Source organism: Chelonia mydas, chromosome 16 (assembly GCF_015237465.2).
Source record: "Chelonia mydas isolate rCheMyd1 chromosome 16, rCheMyd1.pri.v2, whole genome shotgun sequence".
Taxonomy (NCBI): domain Eukaryota; kingdom Metazoa; phylum Chordata; order Testudines; family Cheloniidae; genus Chelonia; species Chelonia mydas.
In genome coordinates this window covers 3,136,376-3,151,736 of record NC_057857.1, presented here as the reverse complement: position 1 = coordinate 3,151,736, position 15,361 = coordinate 3,136,376, and the positions used below count along the sequence as shown (strand labels likewise).

The 15,361-nt window shown below is 50.2% G+C and overlaps 1 protein-coding gene across 14 annotated transcripts in view; it reads right to left on the bottom strand.

Moving 5' to 3' along the window:
* RGS3 (regulator of G protein signaling 3) overlaps nucleotides 1-15,361 on the bottom strand; it is a 249,884-nt gene that overhangs the window by 72,929 nt on the left and 161,594 nt on the right. For all 14 annotated transcript variants that reach the window (XM_043530151.1, XM_043530154.1, XM_043530153.1 and 11 more), the window contains one exon: nucleotides 13,907-13,950. In XM_043530151.1, coding sequence (XP_043386086.1) covers nucleotides 13,907-13,950 — 44 coding nt within the window. The remainder of the gene's footprint in view (nucleotides 1-13,906; nucleotides 13,951-15,361) is intronic.

Below are 15,361 nucleotides of genomic sequence, written 5' to 3'. Positions count from 1 at the left end.
GAGCACAAACACTGCCTTCATGATAACCGGCTGGGCATCGTGTGGCATTATGACAAGGCAGAGTAAAGATGGTGGGGCTGCCCTAATTGCATCTCCAGACCCTAGCTGGTTGGATTTCTTTTATGTTTAGCTTTTCCATTGAGAAAATGGGACCTCACAGCCTGGTTGCTCTGTGTGGGCATTTAAGAACCCACAGTTGTTTTCCTAAAAAGAGAAGCTTGACCCAGTCTCTTGACCCGATTCCCCCTCCCTGCACAAGCGTGATGTGCAGCTGCTGGGCGCTGCCCTACCCTGGAGCCAGCTGCAGTGCCATGGAGAGGCAGGTCTGCTGAGCACCAACACCTCCCTCTGAAAATCAGCCCCTGTTTGCACACCAGACAGACAGAGGGCAGATACATGAAGGGTTAACCATCAGCCAATCTATGGCTCTCACATACAGAGCTTGTCCCCTCAGCTAGTTCCCTGCCTGTGTGTTGAGGCCCATGCGCATTGCCAGACTGGGTCAAGCTCAGTGCCCCCCTAGCTGGTATCCCAGTGTGGAACAGCAGCAGGTGCACCGGCAGTGTCTGCTCAGATGAACAAAATGCAGTTCCTCCATGCTGCCCTCCGCTGTAAGAACCTTCCTAATCAGGGACCCCTGGCTCTCCTTTCCTCAGACGGCAGGGCTTCCGACTCACACCCAGCAGGTGCCTGCAAGGGATCTGGAACCCCAGAAGCCCCCGACTCAGTCTGGGACCCTCAGATGTCGAGGGCAGGCAGAATGCACAGCAGCCAGCTGATCCCACCTCCCCTCTGCACTTAAATGCAGCCCAAACAAGCACACTGCACAGAGACGGCCTGTGAGCTCAGGCAACCAGCCGCCCTGCTATTGTTTCCATTCAGGGAGCTGCTGCTTCCCCTGCCAATGTTTGCAAAGAGAAACGCTGGTTTAATCTCGCAGTGCCGGGGAAGGAGGATGCAGATGGCATGACGGGGACATTTGCAACCAGATAAAGTGTCCGACAGGAGTATTGCCAGCCGCGTTCTAATTGGCTGTTTACACAGAGCTTTCGAAAAACATGTTATTGCAGTTGCTCAGGGTGGGCCGATGTGGGACACCCCCTCGTGTGAGGCTGTGACATGCAGAGCAGGGCTGGCCACGAAGCTGGGGAGCCACCAGGGGTCAGACCATTCCTGCTGGGCTCAGGGGACCCCAGGGTGGACACAGGCAGCATTCGGATAAGCAGCCAAAATCTCAGACCTTCAAGAGCCCTGCCCACGGCCTGGCCCAGCCCAGCCTGGGGCAGTGAGGCTGGTTAACCCAGCATGGGCATCAAAGTCTCACTCTAAGCAGTGGGAGCAGGAGTCGGGTTGTGGTATCCAATGGCACTGGGATGGGAGGGCGTGCTGGAGACCTGCACTGAGCTAGGGCAATGGGCCATGGGCCCTGCTGCAGACTCAGACACCCATCTCTGCCTTGGTAATAGTCAGGGGCCGGGGGGCCCCATCCCACTATTGTCCCCACCTGTCTTACAAACAGTGAGCTGCCTGGGGCAGAGCACAGCTCTTTCCCTGTGTCACTCAGCCTCCAGCACTGTGGGCTCCTGGTGCGTGACTGGGGCTACACAAACAACAAACAGTGATAACAAAACAACTACAGCACGAGGCGGGCAAGTCTTTTTGAAATGAAATCTTTAGAGACCGTCTGCATTGGAACCATTCTCCTCTCCCTGCTGGCACCCTGTCCCCACAGCCCCTGCCCCAGGCCATGCTGAGAAGGCTGTTTACAGAGCTCCCCCCATACAAAGGGACGAGGACTCTCCTTGGAGATGCTGCTGCAAAGGGGGAGCAAGCAGAGAGAGTCTGTCTCACTTCCCATCGCCCCACTCACACCCACCACAGATGCGTTACTCCTACTCCAGATAAAGCTGGGCTCTGTGGATGGGCTTGGATGGGCCAGATCAACCTGGGCCTGAGCCAGGCAGAGAGGAAAGGTCACTAGCCCAGATCACCCCACTTCTCTGCTCCAGCTGTGCATAGCTCACTGCGGTTCAGGGAGGTGGGCAGGGAGCCTGCGGGCAGTGGGAAATATGAAGCCTGGGGGGCGACGCACCCTGCACTATCTGTTCCCTCTGGCACAGGCCCAGAGCCATGATCGCTCTCTGTGGCTGGCTGGAGCCGCAGCTCCAGTAACGAAGAACAGGGATTACAGCCAGGGGAGGTTTCAGAGTGGTAGCCGTGTTAGTCTGTATCAGCAAAAACAACGAGGAGTCCTTGTGGCACCTTAGAGACTAACAAATTTATCTGGGCATAAGCTTTCGTGGGCTAAAACCCACTTCATCAGATGCATGGAGTGGAACGTACAGTAGGGAGGTATAAATACACAGCATATGAAAAGATGAGAGTTGCCTTACCAAGTTTGGGGGGGGGGGGATCAGTGCTAACGAGCCAATTCAGTTAAGGTGGAAGTGGGCTATTCTCAACAGTCGGGGTGGAAATTACTTTTCAACTGTTTGAAATGGACCACCTTGTTTACATTGGCCTCATTAGCACTACAGGAGAGTATGTAAATCCCCTGGGCTTGGGGAGAAGACAGAACTCGTCAATCTCTGTTCCTCACCAGCGTCAGTATAACGGAATGTAACAATGCCACTCTCATCAGGGCATTAGATTAAGAACACTTCATCTTGCGAAGCACATGAGATACTCTAGGGGCCAGATTCTCAGCTGGGGTAAGATGGCATACGTCCAGGGAGACTATGAAGCTAGGCTGATTTACACCAGCTGTGGGGCTAGCTCTCGATACCTTAAGCTGCCAATTAAGTAGCAGTCAACCCAAATCTGTGTTTGGTAGCAAAACTTATCCAACAGATTTCTTGTTCAGCTGCCTCGGAGAGAAAAGGGCAGTGATTAATTGTATGAGCGTATGTTTTCATCTGTGGTTTAAAAACCGGACCTGAACTAGGCTCTAGGAGAGTTAACTCAATATATGGGAAATACGATTATATTCAAATTAACTGTCAAACATGCCTCTTTCTGGTGCCATATGGGCCAAACTCTGACCTGTGTGGCTGGTGTAAATCCAAGGGAGCTCCTTTGGAGCTCATGGGGTCCTTGAGATGTACATCAGCAGCCACGACACAAGCTGATCCTGTTTGTATAAGGCCTTAATGCGGCAGCTGAATGCACCATGTGAGGCCTTCTGCCTACCGGGGCTCTGCATGGGCTCAAGAATCCACCGATGCAGAGCCGATGGCAGGATCGGGCCTGGCTAGTGACTGGTGCCATTCCCTGATGCGCGCCAGCAGGCCCTCCCGTGCAATGCCTAGTGCAGGACTCAGGCAGTGGCGGTCCAGTGAATGCCTGGTCCAGCAGGGACATCCTGCGTTGTGCAGCAGGAATGTTTGGTTTTTAATATGTTCACTGAAGTGATTTTAACATTAACACACTTTATTTTAAAAAAAGACAATGACAATGCTCTGAAAAGTCTGCCCGTCCTTCCACACACATTCCAGCACAGAACCGAGCATTACCAGGGACATTGCAGTCTGCACTCCCAAGCTCCAGTCGGACTGGGACCCCTTTGTGCCTGGCACGGTACAAACAACTAGGAAGATGCACTCTGTGTCCTAAGAGCTTACAGCCCAAACGCTTACCTCCCTAACAACCTGTATCTGACAGTCAATGGCAGTTCGCTATTTGCCTGTAAATAATCATTATAGTCAGGAGACCTTTAAATCTATGTAAAGTGATCTATTTGTGAATAATTAGAGCAGTGACTAATCGTAGCTTTTCTGTTACACTGCAGTATTCACTGAAGTTTGAAATCTCCACTCTGTTAAAAACAAATAAAGCAACTGATACGCAGCTAAAAGTATTTCAATATCCAGAACACACTTGATGATATTACTAAAACTCCTACATTACTGAAGAAAATCAATATTTATTCATAAACCATCTAAAGAATATCAGGCCCCTGGAGAGCAACAGTCTACAGAGAAATGCTCTTCTCGGAGTGAGAGCACAGCGTGATGGGCACGATGGAATCCCTCTCTACTTACAAAGCCATTAAAGAAATTAAAGTTTTCATTATAGATGACATGCAGAAAATAAATAATGAGACGAGAGCTTCCACCAGCAGCTGCCTCAATCACACAAAACCACCGCAGCGGCTGTTAGGTCTCGGGTCTCTGCGCCTCTGGGTGCCATGGTGATGGGTATGCTGTAAACAAGCGTAACAACAACTACCTCCACCACCATTCTGGATATACCGCAAAGTGTAATTACTGCTAGTGGCTGGCCTGCTGCCTCCTGGAATGAGATTCCATACCAATGCTGTGCACCACTGGAGACTTCCTTCTCTAACATGGCAGGCCTCTCCCACACAGCTATGGGCAGAGATATAATCACAGCGCATTCCAAACAGGGACAACCTCCCAGACCCCTTTAGCCATCTTAGATAAGCATAGCGGGTACTCCTGGGGAATTCTGCATCACTGTGCATGCACAGAATTCATGTCCCCCGCAGATTTCTTTGCTTCCCTGCAGAAAAATGACTTCTGACAGGGAAGCAAAGGGAAGCCATAAGAGTGATCACATGCCCCTCCCCAGCAGCGTAGGCTGGTCAGTCGGGGGCCTGGAGCAGTCGGTAGAGCGGTAAATGACCAGCGGGGGTTGGGGGCTGAGCAGTCATGGTGTGTGAGAGAGAGAGAAACTCTGTCCCTCTCACTCACTACTGCAGCACACTCAGCAGGGCTTTGGGGTATTTCTGAGGAGGCAGGCTCTGTCCCCTCAGACAGAGCAGAATGTACATAAGAACGGCCATACTGGGGCAGACCAAAGATCCATCTAGCCCAGTATCCCGTCTTCTGACAGTGGCCAATGCCAGGTGCTCCAGAGGGAATGATCAGAACAAGGAATCATCAAGTGATCCATCCCCTGTCGCCCATTCCCAGCTTCTGGCAAGCAGAGGCTAAGGACACCATCCCTGCCCATCCTGGCTAACAGCCATTGATGGACACTATCCTCCATGAACTTATCTAGTTCTAGCCTGCCTGCTTAGTGAATTGTTCCCATTGTTCTTAGTGAACTCCCCCAGGAGTATATAACAGGTGTAAACGTTTTAAGGCTCCTTTACATGGCGAGAGTGCTGTAATAAAGGACAGTATGGCCTTACAAATGCTTAGGGTGCTTTAGTGATTAGAATTGATCTAAATTTTTGGACTGAAAAAAATTCCTATCACAATGTGCTCCATGAACTGTTTGCTACTGACCTTTCTGGAGACGCTCAGTAGCCAATATAAATTGTGACTTTGATTCTCCAGCCTTCACTTGCTCTTCAGTTGCCTATGGCGTAACACTGAGCATACAGCTGCACATATTTGTTGACTAATAACTAGAAATAAAGGAGTACTTGTGGCACTTTGATAGTCTCTAAGGTGCCACAAGTACTCCTGGTTTTTTGGGTTTTTTTTTTTGCAAATACAGACTAACACGGCTGCTACTCTGAAACCTAGAAATAAAGGGTCAAACCTAGCAACATTACTATTAGACAGAGGGGTTTTGGGGATTTCCTCCAATGCTCCCCACTCCCATTCTCCATCCATTGTATTCTAGTTTAAATAAATTACCAAAATAATTGAAACAAGGATGATTATATTGCATTATTTTGACAAATAAAATATGCAGAATTTTAAACATTGTGCACTGAATTTTTAGGTGCAAAATTCCCCCAGGAGTAAGAGGGGCACAAGCCTCTTTACTCAGCTTTGCAGATCACCTCCCATTTGAAATTCACCTCCTGATGGAGCTCTTGCAGGCCTCAGGCAGAAGCACCTTGTGCTGAATTGACCATTCGCTGGCAAAGAGGAGGAAGAGGAAGGGGGGTGCCGCGCCAGTGAGGGACGGGGAATCCAGTGGTGCTATCCCCACAGGGACACTGAGAAGAGAGCAATGGCAGAGTCCAAGGGAACCAGTCTCCCCCGCTTGCATTCTTGCATGCGGCTGCGCTTTGGAGGGTGGGAGGCAGTTGAATCACTGCAGGATGCACTCATCTTGGGCCAGGTTTGCCAGCAGGCCCTAGCAGCTCTCAGGGCCGGATTAACCTTTTGTGGGCCCAGCGCCAAACATATTTGTGGGCCCCTATGGAAGCAATGGAGCATGGCGCGGGGAGGTCAGTCCCCAGAGCGAGGGGCCAGCCAGAGGCAATGGGGCATGGCCTGGCAGGGGTGGCCCTGCTCCGCCCAATGTGAGGGCACTTTTTACAAACCGGTAGTTGCCAGACACACAGTGGCCTGCCCGGCCCTGTGCTGCCAGCATGCCCCTTCCCCTCAGGGCCAGGCCCATGCCACACCACACAGCCCCTCCCCCCCGACTCCCTAAGTCCAGAGCCCCCCCGGACTCAGTATGCCCAGCGCCCCACCAGACCCACCCACAAATGTACAGTGCCCTGCACAACACCACCCCTGCCCACAGCCCCACAACTGCCCAGCCCCCCCCCCACAGAACCCCCAATCCCTAGTGCCCCAACACACACAGCTCTTCCCCGCCCCTTCACAGCCCAGCACCACCACCCCCAGACTCCCCACAGACCCACTATCCCAAGCCCTGCCTTCCCACCACACTCACCGGCCTTGCTGGGAGGTGACTGTCTGCTGGGCTGAGCCGGCAGCACAGCCAGGGTTGGTCCCAGGGCGGGGAATAGCTCCGGCCCCTCAGGAGTGGCGCAATCAGCCAGGCCAGGTCCTGCCCCGGCCAGACTCCCTCAACATGCACTTGCCTGGAGGGGCCCAGCCAAGCCCTCTGCAATGTCTCTCCCTCCCCACCCACCCCCAACTGGCTGAGATTGTCCAGGCTTCTGCACCAGTCCCAGGCGGGTCAGCTCCAGGGAGACAGGCGGGGCCCCACAGGTGGTGGGAAGCAGAGAGTGCCCAGAGCTGGAAGTGCACTGGGGTCTGGCCAGGGGGTGGAGAGGAGCCCTCGGCCAGCCAGCAGGCAGGCCGAGAGGAGCAAGTGGTGGGCAGGGGGAGCCAGCGGGGTCTCGGGGTGCACTGCAAGTGGAGCAGGCCGGGGCCCCTTCTGAGCATGGGCCAGGCTCCATGGAGCCACTGGAGCCATTGTAAACCCGTCACTGGCAGCTCTGCATGGCCAAGGGTGCCCGTGAATCTGACTGTGTAACCCCAATGTCAGTTCAGAAGTCTCGCTCCCAGTGAGGCTCTGGCACACTCCTGTCGCAAGCCATGGCTGTCTCCTTGCTGTCCTGGCCTCCCTCCCTTGGCTCTAGTCTGGAGCCAGCCACACTCAGCGGGAAAGCACTGTTTACAAAAGGAAGCAGGCTCTGTTCCCACAGTCTGCAGGGAGGCTGAGCTTTGTGCCCAGGCAAAAAGGGAAGTTACGCAGCTGTCGCCCAGACGCAACAGCACATCCATCAGGACGACCAGGACAGCCCCTCTGAGGGGCACACACTGCTGGCTCGGGGAAGCACGGACACCTGGGACTTTCTTTTTTTAAGGCTGTCAACTTGCGTTCCAGAATCTCAGCTTTCATTTAAAACAGACTGAGTCTCTAGCCCACACAACTCTGAAGATAACCTGGAAAATGTGACCTAGTATAGCCAATGAATGGAGTGATGCCTGCCTGACTCTGTGGTCAGGTTGAAACAATAGCTCACAGAGGTAAGCACTGCCCTTACCTGTACCGGGGGGCAGGTACTCTGAAGCCCAAAGATGATAACTAAAATACCATTGGCACTAACCACAGAACTGTAGGGCTGGAAGGGACCTTGAGAAGTTCTCTAGTCTAGTCCATTTCTCACCATGCCCCCCGCTGGGGCAGGGCCAAGTAAACCCAGAACATCCGGCACAGATGTTTGTCTGAAACCCCCTCAGTAACAGGGATTGCACAACCTCCCTTGGGAACCAGCTCCACTGCTTAACTACCCTGAGAGTTAGAACTTTCTCCTTAACATTTAACCTAAATCTCCCTTGCTGCAGATTAAGCCCATTACTTCTTTTCCTGTCTTTGTGGACACTGTGATCTTTATAACAGCCATTAGAGTATTTGAAGACTGTTATCAGGTCCCCCCTCAGTGTTCATTTCTCAAGACTAAACAGTGCCCAGTTTTTTAACCTTTGATCACAGGTCAGGTTTTCTAAACCTTTTGTCATTTTTGTTGCTCTCCTCTGGACTCTCTCCAATTTGTCCACATCTTTCCTAAAGTGTTGCGCCCACAACTGCACACAGTACTCCAGCTAGGCCTCACCAGTGCTGAGTAGAGCGAGACAGTTACCTCCCATGTTTTACATATGACACTTCTGTTAATACACCCTGGCACTACACTGCATTATAGGCTCATAATCACTTTGTGATCCACTATAACCCCCAGATCCTTCCCAGCATTATGACCCCTAGGCAGTTAGTCCCCATTTTGTAGCTAAGCTTTGGTTTTTCCTTCCTAACTGGAGAAAGTCTTCATTGAATTTCACCTTGTTCATTTCAGACCAATTATTCAATTCATCAAGGCTGTTTTGATTCTAATTCTGTCCTCCAAAGGGCAGCAACCCTCCCAACTTGGCATCTGGGAGGGATAGGGCAATGCTTGTAATATCTTTGGGGTCCACTGCTTTAAACGAATGGAGTGTCCTACTCCATGGGGCAGGGCTGCACTGCTCCTCCAGGAACTACGAACAGTGGGTGGAGATTAAGGCAAATCAGCTAGGTTGGAACCCACCAGACAAGTAACACCACCTGGGGCGGCTCATGCATACTGCTTCAAACTGGCTTTCCAGAGACCAACAGACAAAGAAAGGACTATTGGATAAATAGCCAGAGTTCAAACTGACTCAGGCTCTTCGTTCTGATCCAGTAAACAGCCAGGACCTCCTGTCCAAAGGATGCCCCAATTCTCATGGAACGGTTGGAAAGACTGAACCCTACCAGGGGCTCATGAGACTGAGGGCTGACCTATAGTAAGCTTTTAGCCTGCATATAGCAACCTTTATTGTCTTAATATGTTTTCTTTGTGGTGCTTTTACCTTAAGAATAAAGGTGCTTGCTCAGAAGGAGCTGTTTGGACACTTGTGACTGCTGGCAATATATTGGCCATAGTTCTCAGAGAGAAAGCAAAGGCTAGGCAGACTGGCTTGCTGGGGATATCACAGTGTAATTCATGGAGCTGTGCAGTCTTAAAACCCTGGTCTGGAAGGAGAGAGACGTGGGTGACAGCTGGGAGCCGTAAACCTTTAAATGGGTGCCCTTGAGAGATCACAGAAGGGCAATACAGGTGCAGTACCCCAAAACTGTGACAGTGTCATCAGCAAATTTTATACACATACTCTCTACTCCATTGTCCAAGTCATTAATGAAAATATTGAACAGTACTGGACCCAGGACTGACCCCTCCTGGACCCCACTAGATACAACTTCCTGTTTGACCGCGAGTTATTGATCACTACTCTTTGAATGGGTCTTTCAATCAGCTGTGCACCCACCTTGTAGTAATTTCATCTAGACTGCATTTCCCTAGTTTGCTTAGGAGACTGTCATGTGGGACTGTGTCAAAAACCTTCCTAAAATCAAAATATATCACGTCTGCTGCTTCCCCCAATCCACTAGGCCAGTATCCCTGTCAATGGAGGTAATCAGGTTGGTTTGGCATGATTTTTCCTTAAAAAATCCATCTTGTCTATTCCTCATAATCCTGTTGTCCTCTAGGTGCCTACAAACCGATTAAGAATTTGTTCCAGTACCCTGTCAAGTATCAAAGCTGGGCTGATATTTCATTGCTGATCAGTGCACGAAAGAAGACGGAGGAACTTGATTGTGATGATCCCATAACCTAATGTGAGTCATGGCCTCCTTCTACCACCTCAAGTGGGCACAGCTGGTTTTGTGGGGAAAGCTGGAGTGAGCCCACCCACCACAATTTGACCACTAGAACTCTCATGCACCTTCCTTCTGGCTAACAGCTGCACTTTGCATTTCGATAGCACTGTACATCTATGGATCTCCAAGTACTCAACAGACAATGAATTCAGTCCCAGAACCCCCATCCACTGCAGATGACCCCACCAATGCATAGTGAGTTTAAGTGACTCGCTCAAGGTCACCAAGGAAGTCAGTAGCAGAGCTAAGACTGGAACCCAGCGGTCCTCTCTCCCAGCCTGTACTTTACCCACCAATCCTCCTTCATCCCTTCATCCCTGGCAACAGCTGCATTATTCTCCTTAGCTCCCAGGACAGTAACCTCTTGGTCATGGCAGTGAGACAGCATGTCGACTGGGAGAAGATGAGGGCGTCAAGATTCACAAGCTCTATTCCTGTCTCTGCTATTGACTCACAGGTATGCTTGGGGCCCTACCAAATTCACGGCTGTGAAAAACGCGTCACAGACAGTGAAATCTGGTCTTCCCCATGAAATCTGGTCTTTTGTGTGCTTTTACCCTATACTAAGCTATGGGCTGGGTAAAAGTATACAAAAGTACACAGTGTTTCTCAAACTGCGGGTCCTGACCCGAAGACTGCAAGGCTATTATAAGGGGGGTCACAGCAGTGCCACCCTTACTTCTGTGCTGTGGCTTGTGGCGGTCCTGCCTTCAGAGTTGGGTGCTCAGACAGCTGCTCTCCAACTGCCGAGCTCTGAAAGCAGTGAAACGTAAGGGTGGCAATACTGAGACTCCCCTCCCTACAATAGCCTTGGGTCAGGACCCCCAGCTTGAGAGATGCTGACTTAAGGGCTTTACAGGTTTATATTTTGCTGGTTTTAAATACATATTCATGCTTTGTTACACCATGAAATTTAAGATTTAAATATCTAAAACCATGAAATTCAAGATTTTTTAAATGCTATGACTGTGAAATTTATGAAAATGGACTATGAATTTGGTAGTCCCTAGGTATGATGTTGGGCGAGTCATTTCCCCTCATGCGCCTCAGTTGCCCCCCTCTACAGTTGGAATGACATGTCTCTGTTATGCTCTTTTATGCTCTGTTATGTTGAGCTTTATGGAAGGAATATGCTTCATCATTACCTATCTCCCCTCACCTGCTCTCCCTGAGCCCCCTGCCTGTTCTTGTGTATTCACAATCACATTGTCTTATTTTTTAAATCCCTTCCTCTCTCCCCCCTCCCCGCCCCCCAGTGCTGCATGAAGGGCTCCCCTAAAGCAGCAAAGCAGGTGTCGTTGCCTGACTGGACAGGGAGTGACCCTGGCTATATATACAGAGGGTGGAAAACACACAAAGGAAGCAGAGTGAAAAAAAACAGAGAAAGAACATTTCCCCTTCCCTCTGCCAGCTCCAGCCCTAACTGAGACAGGGCAGGCCCAGCATTTTCAGGCAAGAATGCAATTTGTACAGGTCCCTTGGACACCCTCAACCAGTTCTCGCACCACGTTGGGCAGGGAGTCTACCCTTGTTCTGCACCCGCCTGAACCAGGCACAAAGGCTCTGTGCTCTTTCTAGCAGTAGGGAGTGACTGGGTAGAGAGAGAGGGTGGCACTGGTGGAAGGGAAAGATTAATGAGATGCTGGCTGGGATGGCAGTGATCCCCCAAGTCTGAGAAAGGCCATAGCTTTTCAGCAGAGATGAGATGCACTGTTAGGGCGATGTCATCTTTGTGTATAGAGGCTTTCACTGATCAAAGCATGGGCAACCCCTGCTGGCTGACGAGCCACAGTACACGGCTGAAAGTATTCCCTTGGCTTTCAGACTAAGGTGAACAGTGGAAATCAGAAGGCTAGACATAACTTAGAGAAGTGGAGACAAGGAGAAGAAGGGCTTCCTAAATCCTGTATCACTGGCCTAAATCCAGAGCTACAGTCCTCAGCAGCAGGGCTGAAGAAATTAATGCCAGGGAAGAGCAAGAAGTGAATGTTTCTGGCTTTTGATCCAACCACCACGTTAGCCAGGGTATCAGTTGTGGCTACCAGGGAGCAGAACTGTGGGACAGATTCACAGTGACATTCAAACCTGGCAAAAGGACAGAGCTTAGCATTTCACTACCACTTGGCAAGAACAAGCCAACTCTGCACAAAAAACTCCTGCAAAATGTTTCTGTTTATCAGAGCTAAACCTCCAAAAATGGTATGTTGGAATCCAAAATGGAGCTTAGGCTAGGGCTCCACTAGAGAGTTTACAGTGGCACAGCTGCACCAATCAGAAGCGCCGGAACGGGGAGGGACAGGGGGCTATGCCCTCCCACTTTTCACCAGCTGTAAGGGCGAGCAATGGGGGAGAGGGGGTGCAGAGGAATGAGTGGAGGACGGGGCCTCGGGGAGAAGGGGCATAGGGGCGTGGCCACAGTTCAGGCACCGGTGGCCCCCCACTTTTAGGGAGCTTCTTCTGGTCCTGGCATGGATGCCGGTATGCCACTGTAAACGCTGTGTAGCTACTCTAAGCCAACAGGAGAGAGCTCTCCCCACGACTTCATTCCTCCAGCCCCCTGCGAGCAGCGGTAGCTAAGTTGGCTGGAGAAGCTCTCCCGACGACATATGAGCCGGTGTGCACAGTGCTAAGTCGGCATAAATTCTGTCGTTTGTGCGGTGGCTAATTCACACCTTGGAGAGACATAATTTATGTCCACTTAAGCTGTAGTGTAGCCATAGCCTTGGACAAGGGTTGCACTTTCCCACTGACATGCTCTGTGCGTCAAGGGGAAACTGACAATTGGGCAAAATGCTACATTTTAGGGTCACAAAATTATTATTATTGATTTGTATTACGGTAGTGTGAAAAGGTTTCAAACGAGGGTAGGGCCCTGTTGTGCTAGGTGCTGTATGTAGCATAGGGAGAGATTTCAGAGTCGGGAGATTTCAGCATAGGGAGAGGGTGTTCCTGCCCCACAGATCTTATAATTGAAATAGTCAAGACAAACAAAGAGTAGGAGGGCAAAGAGAGGGGGAAAGTAACTGTGCCATGGTCACACAGCAAGTTCTAGATCCAAACTCCTGCCCTGAAATCAGGAACAACATGGAACTACTTGCAAAAAATCAAAACAGAAAGCAGGCAGAAGATCTGGTGATTGGGTAGGCTCATTTCACAAAGAACAAGTTCTGCAGCTTTCTCAGCTCATTTCTGACCAAGGAAACTTGGCTAAAATACAAGTGATTATAAACATGTAGATGACATGCAGTCATTTCCAATCCGTATGCTCTTTTAGATCTGTTTATCTAAAGCAGTCTTTTACAGTGTAATTCCAGTTATGCAAATGCTCTTTATCTGAAAATCTTAGTTATCTGAATCCACTGTGTGCCCTCCCTGAAACGTTGTTAGTTAATTACCAGCTAATTACTTCTCAGTTAGCCTCTTAGCACTTCATAGTGCTCATTAATGACTTTGTGTTTGTGTAGCTGTTCTGAGCAGTTACCTGCAGTCCCTGAGACCTAATCCCATTTCAGCAGTAAAAGAAACTTGACGGGATTATATGCAGCTCAAAATAGCCCTTCCATCTATCCCATTGCCCAGTTACCCAAGGCCACTGGATAAATAGGAATTTAGTATGTGTTGGGTTTGGTTGTTCCTATTTGATTGTTTAAAAATCTTGCCTTCAAAATCTCAGAACAGAAAACCACCCATAAAGTCAAATCAAAACCAACTGGCAAAGAAATCCATGAGTGGGCTAAAGAACCCATAGGCGCCAATCAGAAGTCAGAGCAGTGGGGAAAGATCTGCCCCCAGACGGATTGGCGGGGAGGAAAGGGTACAGGCATCAATGCTTCACTGCCTCCTGAGTCACAGATTCCACTTAACAGCTTCTTACTCATATACGCTGGCTGCAGCAATTTATGTTTCCTTTCCCGATTGGCAAACTAATTCAAAAGAGAAGTGAGATCAATCCATTGTCTGCGCTTTATCCCCACTACAAAGGATTGGTTAGTGTGCAGTACATTTTAGGCTCTGTGGAGTTTAACTCCCAAAGCTCTACACTCACCTCTGCAAGGTAGAGGATGCAGAATTTCAGATCTTCAGAAGAACCTGTAAGGAAAAAAACAAGGCCAAAATCAGGCTTTGGCTGCATCTGGGCCTCCACAAGCAAAGATCTCTGGCACTGGCAGAGGAATCAGCTGTGGGGTTGCATTTAATGAGCAAAGGTTGAAGTTTTGCCGAGGCAGGTTGTCAGCTGGGAGCGATGTCTGCTGCGGCAGGCTTCCACGGGGGTGGATCGGGGTTAATGCAGCAGGCAAACTGGCGCTGGTCTGGAAAGCGGAGGTGCTTACCATTTACTCACTGCACAATTAGGGCTTTTTTCCAGGCTCATTTCCCTGAAAAAGGTCCCTCTCTCTGCCGCAGCTGTAGCCTGGTGGGGTTGGTCAATGCACTGTGCAGGCAAGGGCCAACATGATGCAGAAGCAAACCAAAGGGCTGCTTAGGGCCCTGTTCCACTGGGAGCTGTGCAGCACACGGGTTGGGTCAGTCCCCCTTGGCAGCACTGAGATCAGGGGGGAATGTCACTCAGAAATGGCTGCCCTCCTGGCAGGTTGCAGACCTAGGTCTCTGGGAATTAGAAGGCTGGAGCTAGTACAGGCAATTGTCATTATACACAGACACACCCAGTTACCCCTGGCCTCCTTGCTGATCACTGAAAACCTCTCCATCCTAGGGCTTTGGGGAAAGGAATCTCCTAAATTCACATTGGGACACAGGAATTGCCTAACTGCATCAGAAACCCAAGGTCCATCTAGCCCAGTGTCCTGTCTCTGGCAGTGGCCAGCACCAGCTACTTCAGAGGAGGTGTGGGAAACATGTGTAGGGACGCAGCTGTGGGATAACCTGTCCCCAGGGACAGTTCCTCCTTCTGTCTAACCCACAAGAGTCCTGACAAACTCTTGGCTATTACTACTGTAGCTCTGGATACTCTTGTTACCGGTATAAATGCCCAGTCTCATTTTGAAGCCTTCTAAGCTCTTTTTCTCAATAATTTCATGTGGCAGGGAGTTCCGCAGTCTAATTACACAATGTGTAAAAAAACATTTCCTTTTATGGGTTCTGAATTTGCTGCCTTTCCATTTTGTTGAACGCCCCCTTGTTCCTGTGTGATAAGCCAGGCTGAATGGAGGCTCCTGAAATACCTTCTCTGTTCATGCATTAGTCTGTATTCTGTTATCATCGTATTCGTCTCCTCTGTAAGGTACAGCCCCAATCTTCCCAATCTCTTGCAGACTGGGAGTTTCTCTCTGTCCCTGGTCATTCCCATCGCCTGTCTCTGAGCCCCCTGGATTTCTGCTAAGTCTTTTGTGAGATGGAAAGATCCTCTGTAGCAAGGCTGCCTTCCACATCCCTCCCATCTGCACAGCACATGCAGGACAGGGACACATGTCTGAACCAAAGGGGGATGGGGCGAAAGACAAACAGAGCAGAGAAGACAAGCTACATGGCAGGAACAAAA